At 37.9% G+C, this 26,009-nt stretch overlaps 1 protein-coding gene across 3 annotated transcripts in view; it reads left to right on the top strand.

Annotated features, from left to right (window-relative positions):
• The window catches only part of SH3RF1 (SH3 domain containing ring finger 1), a 44,075-nt gene extending 18,494 nt beyond the window's left edge, over positions 1 to 25,581 (top strand). For all 3 annotated transcript variants that reach the window (XM_082237213.1, XM_082237214.1, XM_082237212.1), the window contains exons 3-12: positions 7,385 to 7,660; positions 8,591 to 8,686; positions 9,765 to 10,067; positions 10,834 to 10,944; positions 14,479 to 14,630; positions 15,699 to 15,869; positions 16,030 to 16,289; positions 16,709 to 17,055; positions 18,293 to 18,627; positions 22,109 to 25,581. In XM_082237213.1, the coding sequence (XP_082093339.1) occupies positions 7,385 to 7,660; positions 8,591 to 8,686; positions 9,765 to 10,067; positions 10,834 to 10,944; positions 14,479 to 14,630; positions 15,699 to 15,869; positions 16,030 to 16,289; positions 16,709 to 17,055; positions 18,293 to 18,627; positions 22,109 to 22,277 (2,220 nt within the window). In that variant the 3' untranslated portion in view covers positions 22,278 to 25,581. The remainder of the gene's footprint in view (positions 1 to 7,384; positions 7,661 to 8,590; positions 8,687 to 9,764; positions 10,068 to 10,833; positions 10,945 to 14,478; positions 14,631 to 15,698; positions 15,870 to 16,029; positions 16,290 to 16,708; positions 17,056 to 18,292; positions 18,628 to 22,108) is intronic.
• The last annotated feature ends 428 nt before the right edge of the window (positions 25,582 to 26,009 follow it).

The following is a 26,009-nucleotide window of genomic DNA, read 5'->3' as shown; positions in this document are numbered from 1 at the left end:
TCATTCACGGAAGTATTATTTTCATTGGCTCCTAAAGAGCAAGGGATAAAAATGTAAGTTAGGATTGCTGGCTGGTATTTATAGTCCTAAACAATATAGTCTCCAGTTTAACACCATGGAATAAAAATGATAAAATCAAACTGAAAGAGGGCTAAGAGCTTATAAATTGCAGCTTTGTATTCAGGACGAAGTTTTTTTTGGCTACTCGATAAATTTGCCTGCTCCTCAGTGGAGAGTGGGGATGAGGTACCATATCTTGTTTCATTTTTTAAAAAAATAATTTTTATTAAAGATTTTCATGGTTCACAAAAAATGTGCATTGTCTTTTTTCAGGTCATATAGTCCTTTTTTACATTTGATGTGAAACTTTATACAGAATAAGATAGGGGCGGAAGAAGAGTGGGAGAGAGAAGGGGGAAAGGAGATTGGGGTGGTAATATTTTGTATGTTTGTGACGAGTTATGCCAGTGTCACTTGAGTAGGTTCTCTATTCATTCATTTTATATGTATATGTACACACACACATACATGTATGTATGTATGCATGCATATGCATACACACAAACATACATTTTAGTGAGAGACGTTGGGGTGCTCAGGGTGTGGTTGGTTATCTTTAGTTGGCTGCAGTGAGATTTGTTCGTTGGGGGGGTTGTTGGGTAAGTTCAGCCCATATTGATTCAAATGCTGTTGGTAGGTTCTTGTTGGGCTGTGTATGTGATAAAGGGGAGCCATACTTGAGTGAAGGCATCTTCTTCTATTTGTCCCTGTGTCAGTTTCAGTCTATTGGTTAATTTTTGTAATAAGTCTGTTTTCTATATAGTTTGATACCATTGATCCATTTTTACTTCTGATAGGTCTCTCCAGTGTCTGGCTATGATGTTTCTGGCTGCTGAGAGTAGGTGGGTTTTGAGCTCTTTATAGTGTGTGTGGGCATTATTATCTTGGAGGATGTTTAATAGGGCCAATGGATTTATTCTGCTACCATATCTACTCAAATCTCAGTTATGGACCACAGGTGTGAAGTTTACGGCATGTAATGCCTTAAGAGAGAATATTATGAAAATGGTATACAGGTGGTACATGACCCCAGTCAAGCTTGCAAAAATATATCATTTGCCCGATAATAAATGTTGGAAATGTAAAGAAACTGAAGGTACATTCTTTCACCTTTGGTGGACGTGCCCAAGGATTAAGGCTTTCTGGGAGATGATATATAATGAATTGAAAAAGGTATTTAAATATACCTTCTTGAAGAAACCAGAGGCCTTTCTCCTGGGCATAGTTGGCCAATTGGTGCTAAAGAAAGACAGAACTTTTTTTTATGTATGCCACAACAGCAGCAAGAATACTCATCGCAAAGTATTGGAAGACACAAGATCTACCCACCCTGGAAGAATGGCAGGTGAAGGTGATGGACTATATGGAACTGGCGGAAATAACTGGCAGAATCCGAGACCAGGGAGAAGAGTCGGTGGAAGAAGATTGGAAGAAATTTAAAGACTATTTACAGAAATATTGTAAAATTAATGAATGTTAGAATGATGTTGGATAGAAAATAAGTGGTTTTCAGCTGTAATACTATAAGGGAATATGAAAAGTGGATTATTAATAGGTAAAAAATTTAACATTACAATATTTTAAGATTAAAGATTAGGATAAACAAAGAGGGTAAGGTTTTGCTGAACCAACAAACTGAACTGGAATACAAAAAAGGGAGGCGTGAGGAGGTCCGGGAAATAAGCTAATGAAAAATAAGTAATGGAAAGAATGAGTTGTTTTTAACCATTTTTTGTGTGTGTGTGTGTGTTTTTTTGTATTTTCTTATTTTCTTATTTTTACTTTGTAATATTTTGAAAATCTTAATAAATATCTTATAAAAAAATACATTGTTGTTTAGTCGTTTAGTCGTGTCCGACACTTTATGACCCCATGGACCAGAGCACGCCAGGCACTCCTGTCTTCCACTGCCTCCCGCAGTTTGGTCAGACTCATGTTTGTAGCTTCGAGAACACTGTCCAACCATCTTGTCCTCTGTCGTCCCCTTCTCCTTGTGCCCTCAATCTTTCCCAACATCAGGGTCTTTTCCAGGGAGTCTTCTCTTCTCATGAGGTGGCCAAAGTATTGGAGCCTCAGCTTCATGATCTGTCCTTCCAGTGACCACTCAGGGCTGATTTCCTTAAGAATGGATGCGTTTGATCTTCTTGCAGTCCATGGGACTCGCAAGAGTCTCCTCCAGCACCATAATTCAAAAGCATCAATTCTTCGGCGATCATCCTTCTTTATGATCCAGCTCGCACTTCTATACATCACTACCGGGAAAACCATTGCTTTTACTATACGGACCTTTGTTGGCAAGGTGATGTCTCTGCTTTTTAAGATGCTGTCTACGTTTGCCATCACCTTTCTCCCAAGGAGCAGGCGTCTTTTAATTTCGTGACTGCTGTCACCCTCTGCAGTGATCATGGAGCCCAAGAAAGTAAAATCTCTCACTGCCTCCATTTCTTCCCCTTCTATCTGCCAGGAGGTGATGGGCCCAGTGGCCATGATCTTCCTTTTTTTGATGTTGAGCTTCAGACCATATTTTGCGCTCTCCTCTTTCACCCTCATTAAAAGGTTCTTTAATTCCTCCTCACTTTCTGCCATCAAGGTTGTGTCATCTGCATATCTGAGGTTGTTGATATTTCTTCCGGCGATCTTAATTCCAGCTTGGGATTCATCCAGCCCAGCCTTTCGCATGATAAATTCTGCATATAAGTTAAAGTTAAGGCTACATAGTACTTTTATTTTCTGTAGCGCTCAAAATAAGTGACATAGCAATTCATTATATTTTTCTTAAATATTTATTTATTATATTTTTATTAGAGGTGGGTGCAACCCTCTGCTTCCATATAGAAAAAAGGGTTTGAAGGATTGGGAATTCCCATGCTGGTCTCCCAAACATTTTGAATCTATGTTTTGGATGTCTTCAGCTCTGCTAGGTAGAGAACTTACCATGCATTTACCACAGTGTTCCATTATGTAGTTGGTTGTGGTGGACATACGCCCAAACTCCTTGTGTCAGCATGACATGATAACACATTGTCATAACAGATTTGTGTGTTTACCGCTGCATTGGTTAGCCACAGTTGTTAAAATATATTGTGTCTGATAATTTTACATTTTGGTAAATCTACTCATAACGAAAAACCTCTAATCTATGCTCTGCTTAAGGCACAAGCATTATTTCTATTTTCTGCCGTGATTATTCATCCTTTTGTGCTCTATTTAATAATAGACAAGTTAATATTTTAGTTAAAAATAGTTGCTTTAAGAGGCCAACCAGGTGTTTTCAAGAATAATTTCATAACCAATCTTTAAAGAGAGCTTTATTTCGGGGACTGTGTTCCATGCAGCATGGAAATTCAAATAAAAGCAAATAATGAATGCAGCTTTCCAGCTACAGTACGCATGTGGATTATTACATGTGCATATAAGGAAGGGGTAGTTCAAATTAGCACACTTTCTGGTTCTGTAAAAGTACTATAAAACGAAAGGACATTGTAATTGTATTTTATTCACTGTATTGGTGAAAACTAATTGGTAGCTGTTTTTCCTACACCTAATCCTACTGACCTTTTTAATATTTTTGAAGATCAGAGCTATAGGCCATAATCCCTAGCATGCATTAGAAGTAAGCCACATAAGTTGGGAAATGGAACTTTATTTTGGCCAAAAGAAAGTGGAGTGGGAGGGGTGTTCTGTCTATTGAGTCATATTTTGGAGAGTTACGGCTGAGGGATATGCCATGTTGGGTTTTGGGCTCATTGTGCATTTCTGCCATGTATACGATCTGTGGCCTTGTGCAAGTCTTCACCTAATATAGTCTAGTGTGAGGGCAATAGAACCAGATTGTTTTCAGCATCTGATATACAGAAGTATACAGCCTCTGTCCATTTAGATCCTGGATCACATGGAGGGGCCTGGTTAAGTGGAGCAGTTAGGGGCAGTTTTGCGTGGGTGGAATTGAAGAAATTTGTGATGAGGGGGGAGGACTTGCAGTACCCACACTTTGAAAGTACCAGCCCCCATTAAGTACCAGCACATGTCAAATAACTGAATTTCTAAATAATTTAAAATGCTTTATAGATTACACATCAAATATATGAAGCTGCCTTTATACTGGCTCATACCATTGGTCCACCTAGCCAAGCACAATAAACGGGCATTTTAATGAGCTCTCTACTTTACCATGCAGAGCGAGGAGCCAAGATCTAAAAAGTGCAGAAAAAAGCATAGAAAAGGAGCATAAAAGATGTAGGGTGGGAAATTTACTAGAGTTTTGAGATGCTGAATGGCAAGCTGTAGAGTAATCACATTTTTACATATAATGCATAAACAGAAATACTATCTGCAATTGCTTCTCCTTGAAGCAATAAAATGAGATATGGAATAACAACAGATAATTTCACTGAAAACCTGAAGTGTGGTGTTATGCACACATGCTATAGATATTAAAATTATTAGAGGCACTTTTGGTAGCAAGGGTGATGTGCTCAGTAAGAGTTTAAAGAACATCAAAGGAAAGAGGAGAACATGCAGCTGCTGTAAACACTGAAGTACTGGTTTCCTTTTTCCCCACCCCAGACCTCTTGGTCTTGGTGGAACTCTTAAGTGGTAGACTGATCTGGCGATAAACGGTTGGTGATAGTTTGTGGCTTTTTCAGCAAAAGCCTTGGAATTTACTTCAAAAATAAAACTCATTAAAAGCAGTCATGTTTACATAGATCTGTACATATAGTTTGGATAATATTGTCATGTATTAAACTGCTTTTCCTTAGAAATAACTCATGGGGTAAAACTATAGCTACACATTGGTGCATCCCTCTCACTGCTCTACAATACCTTTAGCCATCCTTTCATGGCTAGTCAAATGAAACAGAGACAGAATGAAATGTAAACACTAACTCAGCAAATATTCAAGGACCTGTAAAGTAACCAAAAGCTGCTGAGCATGGGGAGGGGGGGAAGGTGTCAAGGATTTAGGAAGCTGGTTCAAAAGGCTAAAGATCCCCAGCTGTGATCTTGCTCTCACCCAGAGAATCTGAGAACCATGTGAAGACAGTGTCCTGTTGGCCTCTGTATATATTGCACCCAAAAGAATAATCCAAACCAATTGCTCTGGTTTTAGCTTACATGTACTGGAATGAAGAAGTATTTCCTTTATTTCACTTCTGTATAATTTAACCGTTTCTTCTTGTTATTTGTGGCTGGGGTAGAGCTTAGTTCTACCGAAAATTACACTGTAGAATCAATTGTATTCCATGCATGTCACTTTTAAATATTAACTTCATTCATATTAGCTATACTTTAACTGGAATTGTAAAGGGGGGGGGGATACAGTAACCATCTGTTCAAATGTTTGATTAGAGTTGCTTTGTATGATTGATTTGTTCTAATACTATTACAGTCAGCCATTAATAAGGTAAATCAGCGTAGTGCAGTCACTGAAACAGGGTTTCAGCACTATCAGAACTGTAATCAAATTTGTATTTATGTTCTCATATTAAGCATGATTTGTGAGACTTGTAACTTACTAAGAGATTTTTCATCATTGAAAGGCAGGGTGTGTATGGAGGAAGGACTCTTCCTGCAGATATTTTGTCACTAAAGGGTTGAGCTCAGTGTCAGAAGTGGGCCCCGAGACCTGGCATGAGGCTCGGTGCAATTGCTCCAACTGCACCTTTATCATCCAGACCTGTAACAGTGGGTGTTTTCGTTTTCGTTTTACCACCTGCTGTTGATGGAATTGCATTCTTCCATACAAAAACAACAGCCCTGCACAAACAATGACTACTAGCCACGATGGCTACTTTCTACCTCCACTGTTGGAAGATGTATGCTTCTGCATGCTAGTTGCTGGGAATTTCAGGTGGGGAGGGTGCTGTTCAGCTCAGGTCCTGTTTCCTGACTTCCATAGGCATCTGGTTGGCCATTGTGAGAACAGGATGTTGCACCTCATGGGCCAGTGGCCTGATCCAGCATTTAAACATGCAATATGAAGTGATGCAGTTAGTATGAAAGTACTGCTTCAGTGACAACTATGCAGGAGTTATCACAGGAAGAGCTGGAAGAATGGGATGAAATATCAAAGAGTGAGTGAGTGAGTGAGTGAGTGAGTGAGTGAGTGAGTGAGACTATACAATAGGAGTGAGACTATACAATATTCACACAGTCCTTTCAGTCTTTTCTTGCTGTTTTATCTCAACAATAACACTGGAATGTTGTACTGAAAAACAGTTTGCAATCAATTCGTTTTTTGGAGATGTATATTTGGAGAAAAAATCTAATTTTTTCCAGTCACGGAGCACAAAACAAGTCTGCAGTCCTTATTTTTCTAGAACACTTTTATTGTAGACAAATTGTGGTTTGCAGAAAGCCATATGAATGAGAGATGGATAAAAGTCATGTCTGCAGAGAATGCAAAAAGAGTGTTCCTGGAAATTTGAGATAGTCTTTAAATTTTGATTAGAGTAGTGTGATACAGGGGAAATTGTGGTTTGCAGAAAATTATCCTTGTCTCCCAGTTCCCACATAACAAGTGCTCAGTTTCCCAGACTCTCTGTAGAAGAGGAATTTCATCATTGTGAAGAGACAGGAATCATACAAGGGCATAGAGGGAATTTTACTGGCAAATTTAAAAAATGGCTTCATCCTTATTCGTATTATACTGACATGACTTTCACAGGGCATCATGAATTCTAGATAGAGATTTTCAGAGTTCGCTGTAAAATGCATATATTTTTAATCAGGAAAAAGTAGGAATATTCCATGGCTATGATTCCGAGTTTGTTCTCAATGGCAGGAGTGCCCACTGAACAGAAGTCTACTCTTGTGACACTCTGCAGTGAAAAGGGGCTGGGAAAGGCAACCGTGGGTGATTTTCCACTGCAGCCGCTTATGATGCCAAAAATGTTTTTAAAGGGCTTAGGGACTCTCTGAAGCAGCATGAAAAGTGGCTCAAGAGGAAGGAAGAATTGACAAAACACAGACTTGCCACTTTTTTCTGGTGTGATCGTTGCCTGGATCATGGTCTCATTTATGAATGGCAGCAACTCTTTTTTTTTGAAGAACGTAGTTAGCATCCTGGGCAATTTCATTTATCATCCTTCCTTATACTATCTTTTTTCAAAATCATTTTTAAATTTCTAGTTCAACAACACATACACAGCCTTAGTTTAAAACTTAAAAGCTATTCAGATGTCTGATATGCGAATGAAAGTCATATGAAAAGTCAGTGACAGAGTTTGGTTGGATGGCTTATTTTCTAATGCAATGGCTTGTTTTGTGTGTACACTTCTTTTACATTCTGTGACTATGAAATGTGATTTCCCTCCCTCTGTAGGGTGTACCTCAGTTACCTTGTGCCAAAGCATTATATAACTATGAGGGGAAAGAGCCTGGAGATCTTAAATTCAGCAAAGGAGACATTATCATATTACGTCGGCAAGTTGATGAAAATTGGTATCATGGAGAAGTTAATGGTGTCCATGGATTTTTCCCGACCAATTTTGTCCAGATTATTAAACCTTTACCTCAACCTCCACCTCAGTGCAAAGCACTTTATGACTTTGAAGTTAAAGACAAGGAAGCAGACAAGGATTGTTTACCCTTCTCAAAGGTAAAACATATTTTTTTAAAAAATGCTTTTTAAAAAAATGTTTTGAAAAATACATTGAATTTTGCATACCTCACTGTTGCCACCTAGTGTCATGTTTGTATATTGTACTTTATAACACATTTAAAATGTTTTATTTGCAGCTGTGTAGATGAGACCTTAGTGACAGACATATATGAGCACCCAGTGTTTATATTTACTATTTTTCTAATTCTTTCCTTTCCTACCTACAGATATTTACTTGTTCCCTGATTATTGGAAGCTCTCTTTTTTTGTTTGGGTTTTTAAATTTTGAGAATTAATACATTCATTTCCCCTAAGGACAATGTTTTAACTTTTATTTTAAGTATAATTCATGATGGAATTAGTTCGATTTCCCCTGCCACCAGTTCATTCTCTCAAAGAGAGGGCTCAATGTCACCTAGTAAGCCCCATGGTATACTAAGAAGTTGAACTTATCTGCCCTGTTCAAATCTGAACACATTGTATGTTATACTAAATTGGCTCTTTAAGACTGTTTATAACTGGATGAAGTTAATTTCAGTTTTTCTGTTCCTCAGTCTGATTTACCCCCCTCCCCCACAAGCAAATTATATTAAATTATTAAATGTATTTTAATTTATATATAAATGGAAGAGCTTGGCTTTAACTTTTATAGAACTCCAATGGATTGCTCTGGGAAGTAGCCATGAGAATAATGGTGTTGTTGGTTGCTTCTGTTTTAATTAATTCTCAAACTTGGGTCCCCAGCTGTAGCTGGACTACAACTCCCATCCTCCCTTGCTAGTAGGACCAGTGGTCAGGGATGATGATGGTTGTATTCCAATAACAGCTGGGGACCCAAGTTTGAGAAACAGTGCTATTCTTGATCAGGAAATGCATGTGTTCTTAAAAGAAATTAGTTGCTTAATTGCGTATTTCTTTTTAATGTAGGATGACATTCTGACTGTGATTCGCCGAGTAGATGAAAACTGGGCTGAAGGAATGTTGGCTGACAAAATAGGAATATTTCCTATTTCATATGTTGAGGTGAGAGAACCATAAAAATATTTTAATATACAATATAATAATGGTAGAAAATGTAATAAATACTTGCAATAAACTTGTGACTTCCTAGATAATCTTGGTGGCCAGCCTCACTATTTTCTGTGCTTTGAAATGTAGGGACAAATTAAGAGTTCCGATAAATTCAGTTATGTAACAGATACACACTTTTATTGTGAGCTGAACTTGTCACAGAATCCTTGGGTGCAACTGCAGGGCAAACAAATTGGTATTTGTTCATTGTGTATGTTGAAATCTATTCAGAACTGGTAGTGTGGAAATATTGTGGGATAGGGAGCAAAGGTGTCCTTTAAAAAGTTCTTGAGTTTGTGTTTATTCTCTCATCACTTATGTAAAACATCACTTTTACATTTATGGCATACCAGTGTTGGAATTTTAAGAAACAAACAAAATCAGTTCAGTTTCAAAATTGGAGGTTAAAATTGCTGTAGTTTTGAACGTTTAGGTCTGTCACTGCCATCTTGATTTAAAATGGCATCCAAGCATATCTACAGATGGATAAAAATCTGCTCCTCAGTCTCAGGTACCATCTTGGTTATGATATCTTAAGAGGTGTCCAAATACATAGCAACCAAACAACTTTCCAAAATATTTTATTTATTTATTCACGAGATAACCACGAGATGGTGTGTGAGAGTCTCCTTGATCACTTTTCTGAAACACTTGCATCCCTGCTCTCAATCTCTTAGGGCTTATGATCAAAGTACTGACAATTATGAATAAATGATACATTTTAAGGGATCATTCTGACAATATACACATAGAAATGGAGAATCAGCAGATAGCTCAACCCAAAATTTCCAAATAGGAAACTTTCAAAAATTTGTTTTTGAAATGACAGCCAAATGTATAGTCTTTCTTCCTCTCTGCCCCCCTTTCATATTGTCAGTTGCTGAGGTGCCCCAACAAACAGCTTCATGTTTTCCTTTCTTGGAAAAAAAAGTCTTTAAAAAAGCCATTTTCCATTTGAAACACCAGCTTCCTTCATGTGCAAGCACAACTGATTATTCATTTTTAAATTCTGCATGTCATTGTTTTGCAGTTTAACACAACAGCAAAGCAGCTGATAGAACTGGACAAGCCCTCAGGTTCAGCAGGAGACTCTGGGGAAGGCACGTCTGGTGCATCCCACAGCAATTCAGTTCAAAAGCACACGGATACCAAGAAGAACACCAAAAAACGCCACTCCTTTACCTCTCTTACCATGTCCAACAAGGCTTCGCAGGCTTCTCAGAATCGTCATTCAATGGAAATCAGTCCTCCTGTCCTCATCAGCTCTAGCAACCCTACTGCTGCAGCCCGCATCAGTGAACTTACAGGCCTTTCCTGCAGTGCACCTTCTCAGGTAATTTTCTAGCAGTAGAATACAAAGCATATCATAGCTTTTTTTAGATGAACAATTTAAAAGGTTGTCAAAATAAGTGGAAGATAATTTCATGCACTCCCAAAATATTATAAGCTGAAGAGAGCTGTTACTGCTCTTTAAGTAACTGAAAGGTTTATTTCAATATGAATAGCTTTTTGTTTAAAAACATGCATGGAACAAATTATTTTTTAAATATTTTGCATGAACTACTAAAGTATATGACATTTTGATTTCTTGAACAAAATGGAGTATAAAAATATCTGTCACTAGGCTGGCTGAAGATGGTCATGGGGAATACTAATGTATTTTGGGGTGGGTAAATATGAACTTATGGGAGGGTGTGGTTTTACCTTGTCTGCAGAGGGGTTGTGGGGGAGTGGTGTCATTACCGTGGGATATTCTGAATTACAAAGGGAATGTTGCTGGACTGCTGAAGGTAGCCATCATTTGAAGCGGGAAAAGTCCCATTCCAAATATTAATCCAGTCTTTGGGGTGATGTTCACCTCACATCCTGAAAGTAATGAAAACACTTGGACTGAAAACATTGGCCCACCACTTACACTATCACTATTACAAATAAATTGTAGTTCATTTTATTTTATTTTGTTTGAAGGTTTTTGGTCCAAAACCAAACTTACACTGTTTAGGAAAACCCCACTGGTTCATATGCTCCATTCATAACAGTAGTTATTTTATCTGTTGATAGGCCCATAATGAGTTTAACTTTTTTTAACGTTTTGATAGGTTCATATTAGTACTACGGGGCTAATTGTGACCCCACCACCCAGTAGCCCAGTGACAACAGGGCCTTCATTTACCTTTCCACCTGAAGCAACCTACCAAGCTGCTCTTGGTGTAAGTACTGTTTGACTTTATGTTGTAGTTTTATCTGAATTGCCCTTTGTTTTTACATAAATCTAGAAGCCACAGTTTTTGCAAGCTGCTTTGAGGTGTATTGTGGGGGAACATTTGATTTCTATATAATGAATTTTGCCCCTTTGGAAAATAATACATGCTCTGATGGTAGGACTGAAAGACTCTTGTGGCTTCCAAAATATTTCAAACCCAGAATCTATTATGAAGTGCTATGTTGAATTATTCCCTTTAATAGTGAAGTGCAGTAACCAAGAATCTAAATGAGGTCATCCAAAAATCAGATCATGGCTTCTGCATGCTTGAGAGACACCTTAGGTATGCAGAAATATGCAAGTTCATGAATTAAAACAAAACTGGAAGTCTGTCTCTTCCTCTTCGCCTCCTACCCTTTCTCTAAGAAACGTTATTTGTTAAACAATCAATACAGAATCAGGTTGAGCTGAATGGAGGTTGGTAAGCATTTTGGTGCATTGCCTGTAAAGTTTATGTTGCAGAATAATGAAAGTTCATTGGTGTACCATAATAGGTTAACTCTGTTGTTGTTATTGGCACTGAATGAAATCCAGGCAATATAAATGTTCAGTTCTCTGTGATAGCAGGGAATCTGCCCATGGTACGGATGAGTGCATAAGTGAAACTGGTATTTTTTAAATTTTTTAAAGAAAATTTTATACAAACTGTTGGATATATACTTGATTATAGAATTGTTAGGAGGTGGCTTGGGTTTTTGAAACATAGTTTGCCACACAGCTTTAGTTGCTGCTACTCAAAAACAATCTGAGGTTTTACAGGTTCATGGGACTAGTTTCACAATTTTAAAGTAGCACGTTTCCTAGAATGTGTTGCAATGCGTATTTTCTGAAATGTTAGGTTGCTTCTTGTAGGATGGATATTAGTCACATTTTGTATTCACATTTTGAAAATGACCTGAATTGTCTTATGAAGAAAATCATTCTTGTGAAGAATATGTAGGGAAGTCACACAGAAAGTCCTTGGGCTGTTAAGTGGAGTAGAAACCTGTAAAAAGTAGTAAAACCTTTTATTATATATACACTGCCATGTATTTGCTGCTGAGTGATGTATGTGAGCTTCTATTTTCTGACACTTTCCAATACATAATATGCAAAGTGTATGTTTGGCTGTAGTGAGTGGTTAATTGTTTCTGAGCTGTTTCAATTTGCATTGACAGAATAAATAATCCCATTTAGTCAAGTTATTGAACTTTGTTAGCTTGATTTAATGCTTGCTAATCTGATAAGAGCTAGAAAGTGTTTACAGCTCTTAATCAAGGGCAAAGTACTTCCCAGGGTATTTATCTATGTGTATGAACAAACCAACCAACCAACCAGTCATGTCACCTGATTAGAAATACGTAATATGGATTCAGGTGTCAGGGAACTATATAATGGTTATTTTCTATATTGAGTAGTATAGCTTTCAACTCTGTAAATAAGACCATTGATCCCACTCCTCTATTTCTTACTTCCTGGTTCCTAAGTGCTTTAGAAGGATAGTAACTGCTAGGTTTAATCATATACTCTGAGACCGGAAACAAGCACATTCCCATTTGATAGTTATGAAGGCTGTATGAACTGTGTATTGATTTGTAATGTTTTGTTGGGTCTCTGGACCGTAATAAAGATTGATGATGATGATAGTTATAAAGCACCTTGCAGTTTGCCCAAGGATGCTAAAATGCTAATGCTAACCCCTGGCTATGGTACAGCACAGGATATGAGATATATCAGCATCCAAATATCTGAGGGTGTTTGAACCAGGGCCCCAGTGACTGTGTGTGACTTCATTTGCATGTTGCCACTACTCTACTACTCTGATCAGCCTCTTTTCATTAAACAACTCTTTAAAACAGGGTCAGCAAACTTTTTCAGCAGGGGGCCGGTCCACTGTCCCTCAGACCTTGTGGGGGGCTGGACTATATTTTTGTGGGGGGGGGAATGAACGAATTCCTATGCCCCCCAAATAACCCAGAGATGCATTTTAAATAACAGCATACATTCTGCTCATATAAAAACACACTGATTCCCGGACCGTCCGCAGGCCGGATTTGGAAGGTGATTGGGCCGGATCCGGCCTCCGGGCCTTAGTTTGCCTACCCATGCTTTAAAAGGAAAGAGGAAGTAAATCAGGTAGAATTGGAACCACCTGCCTCCTGAGAACCTTTATTTCTGCTTTGAATATGTGGATCTCCCTTGTTTGTTGTGGTTGCCTGTTTACTCTATTTGGAGGGCGATTGGAACAAGCAACCTCATGAATGTATTTGTTCCTGCTTTAACAGATGCCTAATGGATCTCTGTGGCTGCTGCCTAGTTATCATGTTGTGGGTATGGCAATGTGATGAAACTGTCTGCAGGTCAGCCTGTATGGGTTGGCTGCCTTTGTGTCAATGTAGTGTGTGGAAGTTGTTGCTGTATAGTTACTGATTGGTAGGCTGTAGCAGAGTAGGCATGCCCATCATTTTTAAATAGTAATTAAATTTTCTGGTTGTGTGTTTTTCCAGTGTCCTGGTTTGAACACTCATAATCTGTAGTGGCTGGGTATCTCTGGTTCTGATATAATGTGAAGTATCAGCAACAACATAGAGAATAGTCTGAAGTTTTACAAATGAAATGAGTAACTAAGGGATCCAAGAATAGAGCCCCATTAGAAACTGCCAGTTAAAAGCGCTCTTTCCATTGCTTATCTCATAATTTTCAATCCTAATTTTTGAATAATGGCACTTAAAATAAAACAGTAAGAGGTACCTTTTGTATCCCAGCTGTCAAAGGGAATTTTGCTGTCAAAGGGAACAGCTATTTTATTTTATTACTTTATTTAACTATTTATCTATTTATTTATGCCGTGCCTTTTCTCCCTAAGAGGGACTCAAGGTAGCTCACATAAAAATAAGAACAGCTAAAAACATAGAGAAAAACAAAGTAATGTTTGGGTGGCTTGTTGTTGAAATTTGTTGCTTACTGCATTACAGCTTCTGGTTTCAAAGCAGCCATGGATTGCAGTCCTTTTCAGACCACTGAATATTGGAAATATGTTTGAAAAACTTTGGGATTTATGCCACAAATTTGCATTGAAATGTGTGGATAAATGATATTATATTCATGAAATAAATGTTATAAAGAGACTTAAGTAGTTATTTCTCTATTTTTCCCTTTCCTTTTGCCTATACAATTATGTTTTGTATTTTCTTATAAATGAGTATTAGTTTTAGAGTTTAATATGGTTTTAAAAATTCAATAAAATTGTCATTAAAAAAGAAATGTGTATTTAGATGCAGTGCTTTGAGCTTGTTTCTTTGTTGCTTAATTTTTTTAAAAAAAAATAAATACAAGGGATTGTCCCGTTACATTGTATCAGAAAATGGAGAAATTGGTGTACAGTGGAACCTCTACTCACGACCACTGGATCCAAGTCAATTTGGGAGTGTGTAACTGTGTGTATTTTCAGCTGAATATTAGTGCCAAAATGACATTAAATTTCTGAATATTTTATTTCTAGACACTGAATCCCCCTCTACCACCACCACCTCTCTTATCTGCTACAATAATTGCTCCAACCTCTGCTGGGCTGCCTTCAGGAGCAGCTCAAAAATCTGCAGCGGGATCAACTGAGCAAATAGCACATTTGCGCCCACAGACAAGACCAAGTGTGTAAGTGAAATAAAAGCTTGTTGAGTATAACCTTGAAATGGTATCAAAGAGCAGAATTGCCAAAGGAAAAAAATTCAAGTATTTTTGGATAGACAAGGAATGTTTGACTTGTCATCTGGGGTGAAAAGTTGGAGCTAATGCCAGGACTGGTCATGAACAACAATAGCAGATTATATGAGGTACAGAAAATCCCTGGAATGGTTTTGCCTGACACAGCAGGCTCGTTCACACATAATGCTAAACCATAATCTATTAAACCATGGTGTAGCAACATGTGTGAATCCAAAAGCTTTACTATGCTTGTAAAGGTTTGTAGATGGTGTATAAAACTTAGATAATGTTAACTATAACAGTGTTATGTGTGAACCCAGACCTCCTCTATAACTATTTTTAAAGATGTGTGTCACTGCCCAAAAGCTACAGTGCCATGAGTGATGAATGTAAAAAAAAATAATCATACTGCTCTTGCTGGTACTTTTAACTGTTCTGAGTTGTAATAAATCGAGGTTTAAGTTACTGTCTGCCAGATGCCTCAGCATTGATTATTATTTATTAACTATGCTTAATATTAATTATGGTTAATGTTAACTGTGGTTTAACACTATGTATGAACCAGGCCTCTGCACTGGCAAAAGTCCTGGGACATAGTTAATGATTCTTGACCAAATCAGGTCTCCTGGGTAGGAGCTTAGTTACAACTTGGACCAGCCAATGGACAAGTAGGCTTCTATATTGACCCTCAAGGGATATATGCAAATGACGGAAGACAGATGAAATCAAGAATGGTTCTTTCAACTATTGACATGTTACTCTTCAACTGTCACCAACATTTGGACATTTGATAAGGAGTTAGGGACAGAATTCTTTGGATAACTCTTTGTATGTGCAGCTATTTCTCTGATTGAAATTTCTGTGACTACCTAAGGAGCTACTTCCCATTCTTAATGAACCCTCATGGCTCAATTTTCAAGCAGCAGTCACTCTGCAAGGGAAGCCATGACTTGCTTAGGAACAGTTTTTTTTGTCTAGTTTTTCCTGCAGACCATTATAAACAGTTTTGTTTTCTAGGTATATCGCTATTTATCCATATACTCCTAGAAAAGATGATGAACTGGAATTGAGGAAAGGAGAGATGTTCTTGGTGTTTGAACGTTGTCAGGATGGCTGGTTCAAAGGAACATCCATGCATACAAGCAAAATTGGTGTGTTCCCTGGCAATTACGTGGCACCAGTCACAAGGTGAGGCTTTCAGTTGAAGTATCTTTTACAAAGAAAAGGGGAAGTAACTCCATTTGGATATCCAGATTTTCTGTGGTGGTGGTGGCTTGTTGGGATTGGGAGAATAGGCCTTATTTGGTTTAATAAGGTGTGCATAAACTATTTGCATTACTTTTAACAGGGCAGTGACAAGTGCGTCCCAAGCAAAAGTCCCTGTATCTACTGCTGGTCAGACAGGGAGGGTGGTGACTATGGTCAGTACTTCCACTGCTGGAGGAACATTGCAAAAACTTCAGGGAAATGGTGTGACAATGAACGCCAGTGCAGTACCAACAGCTGTGGTCTCTGCTGCACATATACAAACCAGTCCACAGACCAAGGTTCTTATGCACATGACTGGCCAAATGACAGTCAACCAGGCTCGCAATGCAGTTAGAACAGGTAAAACATTGCTTTATTCCTTGGCTTAGGTAATAGTATGATCAGGATGAACTTCTCTGAGGCCCCAAGTATCTTGTCATGGGTGGAATGTAGTACATGATGGCTATGGACCAACTCCAGTGTCAGAGAGAATCTGCCTATGAATATTATTTGCTGAGAATCATAAGTATTTATATTTACATATAAATTTTATCTCTGTACAATAGTATTCAATATAGCATCAGGTACTGGTCAGATATCTTTAATACCATAAAGATGGTTTGGAGATCTAGATTGCTATACTGAAATACCCACACATGCCATTTTTAATGCTTGAGACTGTGGAATTAATAGTGTGAGGGAAGTTTTTAAATAACACAACAAGTGGATGCTGTATTGTTTTCAGTCTCATGATACTATGTTTCCCCCTCTCATTGCAGTTGCAATACACAGCCAAGAAAGACCCACAGCCACCGTGACGCCCATTCAGGCTCAAAGTTCAGCATGCCTTATTCCTGCTGCTGTAATTATTCCACACCATTCTGTTGCCTCCCAACAGCTCCAACCTCAGCTTTCTAATGCTGCTGCTTACATCACTGCTGTGAATATCAACCGGACAAATCTCCCATTAGCTTGTACAACAGCATCTCCTGGCACTTCTGCATCTCTGGATGGAGATGCAAATGGGAGAACTGTGACTGCTCACCCTGGAGCTCCAGCTTCCCCAGAGAATACATTAGTAGCTGGAGGAATTACTACTGTCAGTAAATCAGATAGAGATGGCAAGGTGAGCATGACATTTTGGTTGCCGCTCAGGATGTTTTTCTTTAATAGATAACCCAATAGATTGAGGGGACTCTTTATTAGGTGTAACTCCAAAGCTTGCCATTTAGTTTATTCTTATCACCTTTAGTGCGAGATAGTGGCTTGCTTTGTGTATCACATTAAACTATAATTTAAAATAATGTGAATGAGCAGTAGACTAGTAGACAATTTCAAAAGTTCCTAGAGTGTTCCTTTGGCTTTTCTGTTTCTGTTGCACCATAGCTGAAACAAGCTGGAGTCTGCCTTGTGTCATCTGAATCTTTAAACAAACCATGAGTATTAACAAAGGTTTGTTCTTGGCTTGTGTTTAGTTTAAAGGAAACAAACAAACTATGAGCATGGGTTTAGATGGCATGACAACACAAACTCCAGCTTGCTTTGTCTTCAGCACAGCAAGAGCAGGGGAGGAATGCCCAGGAACCTTTGAGCAACAAACACCAGAATGCTGTTCATTCACATTAAACCATATATTTTTATGATTTGATGTGACAGCAAATTAGGCTAGTGCCAGGCATGGCTTCTTTATGTAAGAAGTAAAGTATGGTCAGATTTTTGTTCCTTTAGGAGGGAAAACAACTGTAATGGAATGGAATTCCTGATGTTACTAAAATATCAGAAGTAGAATTTTAGTGAATAAATGGATGACATTTTTGTATATAACAGTTCCATTGCTTCTGTTATGTGCCACACTTCACTTCCAGTATCCTGGGCCCTTCTGATATTTAGAGCAGAGATGAATATTTTCAACATGCAAGCAACAAAAATATTGAACACTTTAATGTTCCTTCTCTCATTGGATTTTGTAGATAATATTTCAGGTATACTTCAACATCCTAGGTACCACCAGTTTTATTGTACAGTTGGATTGCTGTTTAGGACAGCAGTGGGGAACCTCCAGCTCTTGAGCCCAAGAAAGTGTGGCAGAGGTCCTAATATAGCCTGCAAGGCTGCTTTTGTAAGACCGTGCCCACCTACTCCACACCTAATGTCATATGTGACATCAGGTGTGGAACAGGTAAAGATGCAGTAGCAAAGGATCCATTGAAACATTAAAGTGCACTCCTGATTGTTCCTTGGCAAACAGGGCTTAGCCCTGAACTTGCAGGGATGGTTAGGATTCATATGTTGCCTGCAAATTGGTATGTTTCCTCCACAGTGAATATTCATGCTTCAAAACAAATGTTTTTATTTATTTCCAGAAAGAAAAAAAGGGTTTGCTAAAGCTACTTTCAGGAGCGTCTACCAAGCGCAAACCTCGAGCATCACCACCATCATCACCAACTCTGGAAGTTGAGCAGGCAGCTGCAGAGCTGGCCCTGCAAGGTGCTGTAGGACCAGAAGTTCCATCGGCTTCTAGTCATGGAAGAGCTGAGTCCTGCTCTGCGGACAATGAAACCTCCACATCAATGCAAGATGTTACTCATCGGAAAGCAAGTTCTTTGGATTCCAATATTCCTATAGCTCCCCCTCCACGGCAGCCCTGTTCTTCATTAGCTCCAATCCTGAATGAATGTAGGCCTGTTGTGTGTGAACGGTAAGTCATTTTCTAGTCAATAAAGTGTAATAACGGCTACAAACGGCCTAGAAATGCTAATCAGTAAAAATGCTATAAATAGAATTCTGATATTGTTCCTGTGATCACTAAAAAATCATTGTTTACCTAACCTGGGTTTGAAATGTACTGTTGCTTCTGAAATGAAATCGTAATAGTAGTTTGACAGTGGCTACAACCTACAATTGCATGCATGTGGCAGTAAGAGAGCCCCACATCTCTGGCTTATACCCGATATAGCTTTTCCACGATAGATTCCTGCACAGTTGTGTTGTAGGAATGATGTGGAAAGTTGATCCAGCCAAAAAGCCTAGTTGGCTGGACACTCTGTTTCTGAATAGCAGTTGCTGAGGGAACACATGCAGGAAAGAGCTATCATGGACTTCCTATAAGCATCTAGTTGCCCACTGTGGAAATAGGATGCTAAACTGGATAGCCTGTGCCTTGATCTATCAGCACTCTTGTTTTGTACTTATGGAAACAGTCCTGAACTTTATTTTTTGAAATAGTATGCTATTCTTCAGCAAGTATTACCAGGTCAGTACCCTCTCACACACTCCTAAAGCCCTTTCAGTCTGATTGAGGAGGCCTCTTTCATATATTAAAACTAGGTGTTCAGTCAACCTTAATATTTCTGGTTCATAATTCTGTGTATATTAGCATTATTTTTTAATAGAACTGAACTCTGTTGAAAAATTAAAATACTATTGAATCCGTTGAAACTTGATTTCTAGCACAGTTATTCCCTTATCAATATTTTTAATTATCATAAGGAGGCCAGGCACCTGAGTTCTCAACCTTGCTTCTGTTTCCTCATATAGTAGCATTTTTCTCTTATTTCAGTATCGGGATATTGTAGTTTCTCAGTTGACGGAGTCTGTTTGCTTTTTCTGAGTTAGGGAATGGTGCTTGTGTAGATCAGTAGAGCTTGCTCTGTAGTTGAATGGCACTCCGAACCTTGCAATATTAATTTTCCTTTGACATCTAGTACTTGAAAAAGAGATGCTGGGAAAGATGCTTAATAATCATATTGAAGCCCAGTCTCCCCTTTGTCAAGCTCCAGTATGTCAGAGGAAAGCAGGAAAGTCAGTGCTGTAGATAAGAGCAGGGAATTAGTCTAGCTTAGAAGGAAAGAGCATCACCACCCCCATTTGCAACAGCAACATTGCCTAAGGGCTGTGAGGACTCAGGGAAAGGAAATGATCATGACAGTGATCAGCAATTTGTTGACTAGAGACTTCTCCATTGTTACAAGGATGGTCTGGGTGGAAAGCATGGTTGTTTTGGATTCTCTCTAATATCCCATGTTCTGGCCAAAAAGGAAGCATGCATATTTATTTTTACAGGACCTGCTGAGATATGTTCCATTTCCTCTCTTCTGCTCTCAAAAATGTACTACGTATAGATATCAGTGTTTCATTATTCTGTGGAAGGAGAGATGGTTTCTACATAGCTGAACTGTAAGCAGGTGGTGGTATTATTATTATTATTTATTAAATCTCAGGGTGGTTCACAGAATAAATGTACAAGATAAAAACACTAAATACACAATAAAAACAAGAACAAAATACTCTCACAAATCGATAACCCCCTCCCTCCCTCCCTCCCTCCCTCCCTCCCTCCCTCCCAGGAGCACATTTAAAAGGGTATAGGCTATTAATAAGCCAACAGCCTGGTTGAAGATGGAAGTTTTCACCGGGTGCCCAAAGATGTATAATGACGGCACCAGCCCATCCCTCGGGGTGTGTTGAAGCCATATGGCTTTGCTGAACCATTAAGCAAGCAAACATGGCTCTCTGGGCAGTACTACAGTCTTCAATCCTGCCCCCACACTGGCTGCCACTCAAAGAGTTCTCTGAGAGCAATTGTGCAGGGCAAATAGCCTTTGACAATAGCTGCTAACCTGATCCTTTTTTTCTTCTTCTTTTTTTAGCAAAGACCTTTTGCACACAAAGCATGTGCTGGACTTCTGAGCTATGGCCTCTCCTCATACTTATTTCTGAATTACATTGCATTAGATTGCATTTTAAAAGTTAAAAAATAATTCATGTGTTCAATTAACCTAGATAAGGCCTTAATTGTGTCTTTGCTGTTGTTGTTTTACAACTTCCTTCAATCTGATGGAACTTTAAAGAAAAAATAATGCATACAATATTGTTGCAGTACTATAGAGAAATTGGATTTCACTGCCGCTTAGTAGATTAAAAATTCACTACCAAGGTGAACCAGAATTTATAGACCATGTCTCTAGCCCTTCTACTCAGTTGGGTTGGAGCTAATAAACAGAAGTCAGGCAAAATAATAAGACATTTATACAATCGGGGAGGGAAAGCTAATTTTAGATTATGTATTTAAACTCATAACATGTTCTCTGTCCCTAATAAAAATGTATGTATCCTCTTAAAAACAAAAACTGCAGTGGCACTTGCAGTTATGTATTTGCCGGAATCAGAACAAATATTTATGGGGAAATATATTTAATGCAAAAAGGACAAAAAGGTTACAAGCTACTGCACTTTTCATGTTGTTATTACATTTTGGCTGCTTTTGTATTTGGGGTTTCAATGCATATGTGTAATTTCCCGGTTGAGTTTTCACCTAAGCAAGATTGTAGAACAATTATTTCCATGCATATGGCAGCTAAGGCATATATTTGAACTATAGTTAATATTGCCATTTATGTTTTCTCTAGAGCTCTATAATTGAACCTGATTCTGAATAACACAAAGCCTTCCTCCTTGGATGTTCATGTGAAATAGCTTACCACTTATGTTTTAATCCCAGTGAGAAGTTTGCCTGTGAATAACCTTTCATCTGAGTATTGTTGGGGTTTTTAAAATCAGCACGCCCAGGTCAAAATCAGTGCACAAACCTGTGTACCCAATGATAATGCACTGTTTTAAGACCTCCTGCATATTTCAATGCATGTTTACTTGAATTTGAGACAGAATAGTTGGAGGGCTGAAAGTGATTTGAGAGAGGTTTTGCTTCCCTTGCTGTATTTCTGTCCCTAACTATAATCAGTGTATTTATATGACGACATTTTTACCAGTTATGGTGAACTCCTTTAGCATTATTTCATCATGTATGCTACTATTCTGCTATTAATATGCATTTCAATTTCACAGGTACTGAATTTGAAACTTTACTATAGTTTAATTTGTTTAGCTGAACAAAATTGTATAATAGCCACGTGTCAACTTTTAAAAATTGTCTTTAAAACCTCCTAACATTTAACATCTTCCCAGAGAATTCAGTGGAGCTGGCTTGTATGTATTTACTTGACATTGCCATGTTAACGCACTTTGTGTTTAGAAAATGCACTTATTTTTGAAAGGATGTGAACAGTTCAAGGCAGCTTCCTGTTGCAAGTTGTATCTGGCAAGTGTCAAGTTGTTTTTTGTTTGCAAACAATGGCAGTCTCTGTAATAAAAACCTGAACTTTTATCTTCTTGCTCTGCAGATATAGAGTTGTGGTATCGTATCCTCCTCAGAGTGAAGCTGAGCTTGAACTTAAAGAAGGAGATGTTGTTTTTGTACACAAAAAACGTGAAGATGGTTGGTTCAAAGGCACATTGCAGCGAAATGGAAAAACTGGCCTTTTCCCTGGCAGCTTTGTGGAGAGTATCTGAGATTTGTTTCAAATATTTCAAATCGCACAGCACTATAAAATAGCACAAATATTTTACAAGAGATAGTGCAGCCATTGAAGACTTTTTAAATGTCTGTAATATAAACAAATTTATATTTATGTTTTCCAGTATCCCACAGCACAATTTTGCCATAAAAAATATGATGAGAGACTTGCTGGGGTTTTTTTATTATTATTTTGAATTTTTAAGTGTAATGTGTGCCTTGTAATGTCTGATCTCACACTACACAGGAAGATTTCTTCCAAATATGTAACACAAAAGAGCAATTGTTTACAAGGCTGTAACTAATTTATTCTTAATTTTCTAAACTTGAATTCTGTTTAATAGCTTAATCTTTGTGATTATGATTAACAACTTATTAATTTATGAAATGAGAAAAGGAGAAGCTGGATTATCTCCTTAGATACAAAGGCATAGTTTCTGACAGATTGCTTTCTCCCACTGTGCGTGACAGTGAAGTGAGTTTGTTTTATGGGGTAATGTTGGCTGTAATGATGGTGATGTGGTGTCAAATTGAACCTGCAAACTGGGATAAAATGGTACCGTGAGCTTTTCTTATTTTGGGTGAGAAACTATCTGTCAATGGACAAGTCTAAATTCTCCAGACAGTGTAATATTTCTGAAAGGCAAAGCTGTAACTACAACAGAGTTAACGTTCACAGAGTGAGAATAAAAAATGGTGAAAATGCCAGGAAATGGGAAATCAACTTTCTCTAGCTTCTGCTTATTCAAGAGTTTGGGACATCTGTCAAGATTCTGCTTTGTGGATCTGGCTAGTTCTTTGGCACTCACAGAATATAAATGAGATTAAAAGATGTTAACTGCAGAACAATGAGAAATAGTAATTAGCTGCAAGAACTGGTAGAATTCAAAATTTAAATTCAAGTTGCATTCACTGTCTAAATATGCCAAGAAATGTCATTTACTTATTTTACCTTTTCAAAGTGATTTGCATGGCTGAGAGACAATTTTACAATGTTTGAGCAATAGTGGTGGTAAGTGATACACTTGTGTTTTTAAAGTAAAGGCTGTAAGAACACTGTGAAAATTTTGCTAATTTTGTAACTATTGCTACTTTCATATGTCTTAACTACTCATTGTCTTGCATGTATTACCAAATTATCACAGGCATATAAAACACTGCATGATTTATAGATTGCATTCCAGTCTCCTGTTGTGGGTTTTTTGAAGTGCCCACTTGGAGATATTAAATCAACCAGCTGTCTGCATCACGGAAGCCACTGACCAAGACTAGTGAGTGAGTGAGTCCTAGTTATGTAAAGAGTACTCTAGAGTCCAAATATTCACACCATTCCAGCCATTAATATTTAGAAATGTAAGACATTTGGGGAGCTTGTTCTGTGCCACATTTCAGCAAGAACATACTCCCTCTCAGTTTCCCCCCCCTTGCTGCCTTTTCACTCTTATTCATCAAGCATTAGAAATTAACTTATTTATAACCACGGGGGGCTGGGGCAGAAATGGGGGTGCACATTCCCATCTCACTCCTTTTTTCTAGCCACCACACTGAAGCATGGGGACAAAACAACAACAACTTTGACATCGCAGGGGTGATAAATAGAAGATTGTGTTCTAGCTTTATTTGTGACTCTTGTTATACATTCACTTTCAGATAAAATATAAAGTTCTTGGAGCTTTTTTCTTTTCGTAACAGCCACCTTTTCAAGGGAGTGAGAGGGGTCTAAATATACTCAGCCCAACGACTAGTCTTTCCATGTCCAACTATTAATCTTCCCTCTTCCTCTCCATTCTAACTAAAGTGACTGGGGAAGCTAAGGGAGTGGGTGACAGATTAGAAATGACCTTTTTGTCACTTGCACAGTCTTCTAGTTCCCTTAAACTGTTTCTTGGCTTCTGAAACAGCTACCCAGCTGGGAAAGCCAAAAGGGTGACATTGGAGAGATTTGTCACCCTTGGGTACATTAGTCTTGGCCTCTGATATCTCTCAACAGTAGCAAGAAATGTGGAATTAAAGAGAGGCAAGTTAGCAACTGACAGACCAGATCTTTGGTGCCTGGGAACTGTCAGTTGCTAACCCTAAATGGATCCTGTACAAAAAACCCTCTACTATTTCCAGGGCTTTTAAAAGCCATTTGGCACTGGTGATCCATTCTATACATACAAGGTTGTCTTTTATACCATTGCTTGACTGTAGCAATCTCATTATGCCATGCTCAGCTGAACCTATTCCTACATGAGATTTAACCAACTGTTACCAACCTTTATTCTGGTAGGGTCCTGCTTCTTTAGCAATAGGCAAAATTTTAGTTAGTGCAGATTGTCTTGCTGGAGATACGCTGTCTGCCCATGATATAGCTGCTAGGAAGTTAGTTATGAATAAAAGCAGGCAGCTGGCACCTTTTCCCCTACTTTCAGAATTGGTGGACTTGGAAAGTTCTTATTCCTTTCCAGAACTGAACTTGCAGCACAATATAATTAAGGGAGATATATGCAATATAAAGGAGAAAAATATACTCTAGCTGATGGTTGGCTAATGATTTTCTGATACAAAACACAACTGATTTTTTACTTTACACATGGGGAGGAAATTATTAGCTGAAGGATTTTCTTGCAATATCAAGTAGTTTCACGATAGTCTTCATATAAATTATATTGTTGGAACTGAAATCATTTTTAAATTAACACCCATACAAGACACTGTACAACTCAATTCTTGTGGAATTTAGAAAAATTAGTTACTTGAATATTCATGTGATATACAAGCTAATGAAATGAACTTTAGTTCAGCCTAACTTGACACTAATGTGTCAAACCTTATTTTCACAAATTAGTGTTTTATATATTAAAAAGACTACTACAGATAATTTTTCTCTTCTCCATAAGGTAGACTATCTGTGTGACACAGGTACCTCTATTCATAGGGTTTTATTATGTAAAGTCTATCAAAATATAAATTAATATGATAGTGTTGTTAGATATAATACATTTTCTAATGACTTTTTAATAAAAGAAATCACTTTTTGTTTTTAAGGGCTTGTTACACAACAGTACAACAATGACAAAAAAATGCAGTTTTCTATGCCTTGTGACCTTTATAAAGTTGTGGGAGTTGGGTTAGGGTTTTTTCGCTTGTGTGTAATCCAGTGTATGAACAAAAACCTTTACATTCATTTTGTGTTTTTCCTTAAAAGAGATTCTGTGAAAAAATTTAGTGTCTATATTTAAAGTCCAGTGAATGTTTTGTGTTTTTCTCTGTTAAATTTCCATTCCTAATAAATATTTTCTTAGCAAACATCTGAAACCCAGTGTGTGTGTATGTGTGCGTGAAAGACTTGTGATTACTTAAGGCTAATAGTCAAATAATATATGTTTTGCTAATCTGTATTCATTAAACCAAACAATAAAAAGCCCCCCCCCCATCTAGTTAAGCTATGTAAGATGAATTACAAGCAGAAATAAGTCGTAATATGGCTATAAGGTAAATGGAGATGACCTAGCTGATGAGCTTCTCCATCTCTGTCTGATTCTATTAATATCTGTAGGAGGTAGTTCCTGCGCCAAGCTGCTCATGCTTTATTAAATCAGTCTAGGTCTGCTATATGCATACCATTAGGTACTTCAGAGCTGTTTGTGCACAGAGAATATTCCCTGTAGAGGTGAAGAATCTGATACAGTTGGATGATATCCTTCAATTTCCAATACCATAGATGCTTGGGTGATTTTTAAAAA

Source organism: Podarcis vaucheri (genome assembly GCF_965113315.1).
Source record: "Podarcis vaucheri genome assembly, chromosome: 9".
Classification (NCBI taxonomy): domain Eukaryota; kingdom Metazoa; phylum Chordata; class Lepidosauria; order Squamata; family Lacertidae; genus Podarcis; species Podarcis vaucheri.
This window is presented reverse-complemented; position numbering and strand designations above follow the sequence as displayed.